Below are 3,120 nucleotides of genomic sequence, written 5' to 3'. Positions count from 1 at the left end.
TATAATTCAAAATAATCAATATATTATATCAATATAGTATATAGAAATTATTATATCAAATTTAACAACGTTATTGTTATATTCAAAAAATCATATAATTGTAAAGACTTCAACTATATATATGTTTCTGCGCAACGCACAGGCATTCGCCTAGTAATATATAACATTAATGAAGGGTTCTAATTAAATGACACTTGTCAATATGTGATTAAACCTATTCTTTTATTAGAATAGGAAGATAATTACGAGTCGCACGTAAGAAAATATAATATTTATCATTTTACAAAAATAAAAAACTTAAACTAGTAGAGACGCCGGCCTTGACATACTTTTGCTTTGGTCGGCATAGGACGTTAAAATGCCGCCACCGTCTTCCTTTCCTTTACAGATTGGCAAACCATATGCCACTCTGACAGCTTATTAAAATATTTCATTTTTATTAACAAAATGATATATTCAAAAATCACATATTAAAACTAACCTTTATTAAAATATTCTAACAAAAATCAGAACCGAATTATCATTAACAACTTCCAAACCTACAAAGAAAAATGTTACAACTTACAGCATATAAATACTAAAAAGTAAAAAAGCATACAAAAAACAAGCTAAACACATATTTGTACAAAGCAACTATCTTCATCAAACAAAGTTTCTATCACTTTGCAACAAAAGAAAGAGCCTTTTTAAGATTACGAAATGCTTTCTCAAAACGTACAAAACCCATAAACCAAAATTCAAACCCATCATCTGTCACCATTTGTATGTACTTTTGTGCAGGGTTCTCCACGTTCTCACTCTCATTCGCTTCTTTAATCTTGTTCACTGGAATCAATACCTAAAATCAACAACATTCAATCACATTTTAACCATTTGTACCTAATTCAAAATAGCAAGATTTGAAAATAGTAGGGGGTTGAGTAAGTGATTTGAATTAATTACCTTGTAAGGCTTTCGAATGGGGTCGCCATTTGGTGAAGGCAATGCGATGGATCTGTCGCTGTAGAAAGCTATCTTTTGAGTAGAGATGAAGAGTATTCCGGCGATTGGACCTGCGGTGGTTGATAAGTAACATTGAGAAGCTTTCAACAACTTCTCTCCTTCGATTTCCCCAAATATTTCCTTGAATATGTTTTCTCTTCCTCCTTTTTGTATGATCCTGGCTCCTAATCTTAACTTCCCCTTCACTGTTTCTGAAAATTTTGGCCCCATCTTCACTGCAAACATTAACGACTTTGTTTTTCTCAATCACGCAATAGATCTGGAAACCATCGGATTTACATTTCAAAATAGCCCTAAAATTTGGGCAGCAAAATAATGAATATATAATCAGTGTAGTCGTGATTATCTTCACAAAGGAACATCGAAAATGATTTTTTTTTACATAAACAACTTATTTAGTAACTCAACTATGTGTAAAATCTTACCGTGATCTCGAACTCTGTACGCGAAGCTACTGGTTTTTCTGCGGGGATGTTTCTTAGTTCGACAGGTTTTCTCCAGATCTCCATCTTCAGTCCCTTGGATACATCAATAAACACAAATAGGTAAGTAGAGAGAAGAAAAGAGTGAAAAACAGAGTATGTAATCGAGAGAATACCTGTAGTAGAGTAATTGGAGTGTTCGTAAGGGGCATCTAGGAGTGAAGACGGACTGAAGAGAAGATTACCCGGCGATGACGCAGAGCCGGTCGTCGTCCCTGCACTTCCGTGGTCTTCGTCGGTGTTGATCTTCATTCACAGAAGCGTGTTGAATCCTGTGGTTTGCAGTTGGGATTGAAGAAAAAATGGGTGTGAAAAAACGAGGAAATAGGGGTGTTTATGGTCGGGGCGATTGTTTCTTCGTCAACTCTGTTTCTACATTAATTGATATGCAGACTTCCAACCAGCTTCCCTCGAATTGAATTACTTAATTCTAACACGTTTCATTAACAAAATAATAACATTATACATCGACTTATTCATTAAAATCCATTTATTAGTTTATTCTTATTTCCCATCACCACACAAATTATAGGGAAAATGACTTATTAAGGTAATTAATTTTTCGGTATATTCATATCTGATGAGATTTAAAACCTTTAAATCTATGAAGATCGATTAGATCTCAAACATGTAAATAAGTATAAAATTGTAAGAACACAAAAATATGAACAAGACAAGTGTGAATCAAACGAGTCGAATGATTAAAATAAAATCCTCAGAAGAGCTCGATTAAGAACATCAACTGTAGAGGATTGGAAGGTTACAAGAACGATTAAAGAAAACCTTGAAATACTATCGTCAAGCTCTGGTATTATCGTATCAATCGTTAACCTAATATGCATGCAAGCATATTCTTATATATAAAACATAAAAGGCTCTCGGTTGGACAGACCCAAACCGGAGTACAAAATAACTATACTATCGAGCCCAAAAGACGCAATCTTCAAAATAATCTTCAGCCCAACAATCTCCCCCTTTGCGTCAATTTGGAGCGAGACCTTCACTTGTTACTTGGGCCAGCAGCTGAAGCAGGTACCTTCTTCTTCACGATGCTAAACAGACATTTGGTGATGGAGAGAATGGTCTGTCTAAACCGGATGTACCAATTGATCATGTCGTTGAAGTACTTGATGTCATCAGCCGAGTTCTCTTTACACCGTTTGATAATCGATAACACATGCTCCAAACAAGCTGTGGTGTAAAGGTGTTTGTCAGCTAAAGCGAAGAGATATTTCTGTCCTTCGGCTCTAGTGAACATAACCGAGTTGCGTCTCGGGTCGATCTTGCCCATTTTCATTTGGTTGAGATCACTGGCCGATCCCACAGGAGCTATCTTCGGTTTCTTCTTGAAGACTGTGGCAACCTCCTGATCCATTAGGGCAACCTCCATGATGTAGCAGGCTAACATCCTTTTGACATGGTCTATAATGGGACCATATTCGGCTTCATCAGTCAAAAGGATATTATACAGGACAATCCAATCATGAGGATTTAGGTTTGGTAGATCCGCCAGGGAGATAAGATGAGCAGTTCTTGCAGATCCTCGAATGAGCTTGAACTTAACATTTGTGAACCTCCCTACGGCATAAGGCTTCAGCACCCGAACGTTCACAATCTTCTGGGCGCTCCATGTAAG

The 3,120-nt window shown here is 36.4% G+C and overlaps 1 protein-coding gene across 1 annotated transcript; it reads right to left on the bottom strand.

The window, feature by feature from the left end:
* Positions 1-494: 494 nt before the first annotated feature.
* Positions 495-1,862, bottom strand: LOC145062943 (GEM-like protein 4). Its single transcript, XM_079010533.1, has 4 exons — positions 1,601-1,862; positions 1,428-1,520; positions 943-1,217; positions 495-838 (listed from the first exon to the last, which is right to left on the bottom strand). Exons 1-4 carry the CDS (start codon positions 1,734-1,736, stop codon positions 659-661), a joined length of 684 nt encoding a protein of 227 aa, XP_078866659.1. The 5' UTR covers positions 1,737-1,862; the 3' UTR covers positions 495-658.
* Between the last annotated feature and the right edge of the window lie 1,258 nt (positions 1,863-3,120).

This window comes from Lactuca serriola, chromosome 7 (genome assembly GCF_051521515.1).
Source record: "Lactuca serriola cultivar US96UC23 chromosome 7, Lser_US96UC23_V15, whole genome shotgun sequence".
In the NCBI taxonomy this organism is placed as follows: Eukaryota; Viridiplantae; Streptophyta; class Magnoliopsida; order Asterales; family Asteraceae; genus Lactuca; species Lactuca serriola.
Note: the sequence above shows the minus strand (reverse complement) of the source record. Positions and strands in the feature narration are given on the sequence as shown.

Excerpts from the sequence above, each read along its gene's own strand:
- LOC145062943 (XM_079010533.1), bottom strand. The coding sequence starts at position 1,736 with ATGAAGATCAACACCGACGAAGACCACGGAAGTGCAGGGACGACGACC. Across the intron at positions 1,521-1,600 it reads CTCCAATTACTCTACTACAG|GGACTGAAGATGGAGATCTG; the intron begins GTATTCTCTCGA and ends GATGTATCCAAG. Across the intron at positions 839-942 it reads CCATTCGAAAGCCTTACAAG|GTATTGATTCCAGTGAACAA; the intron begins GTAATTAATTCA and ends TGTTGATTTTAG.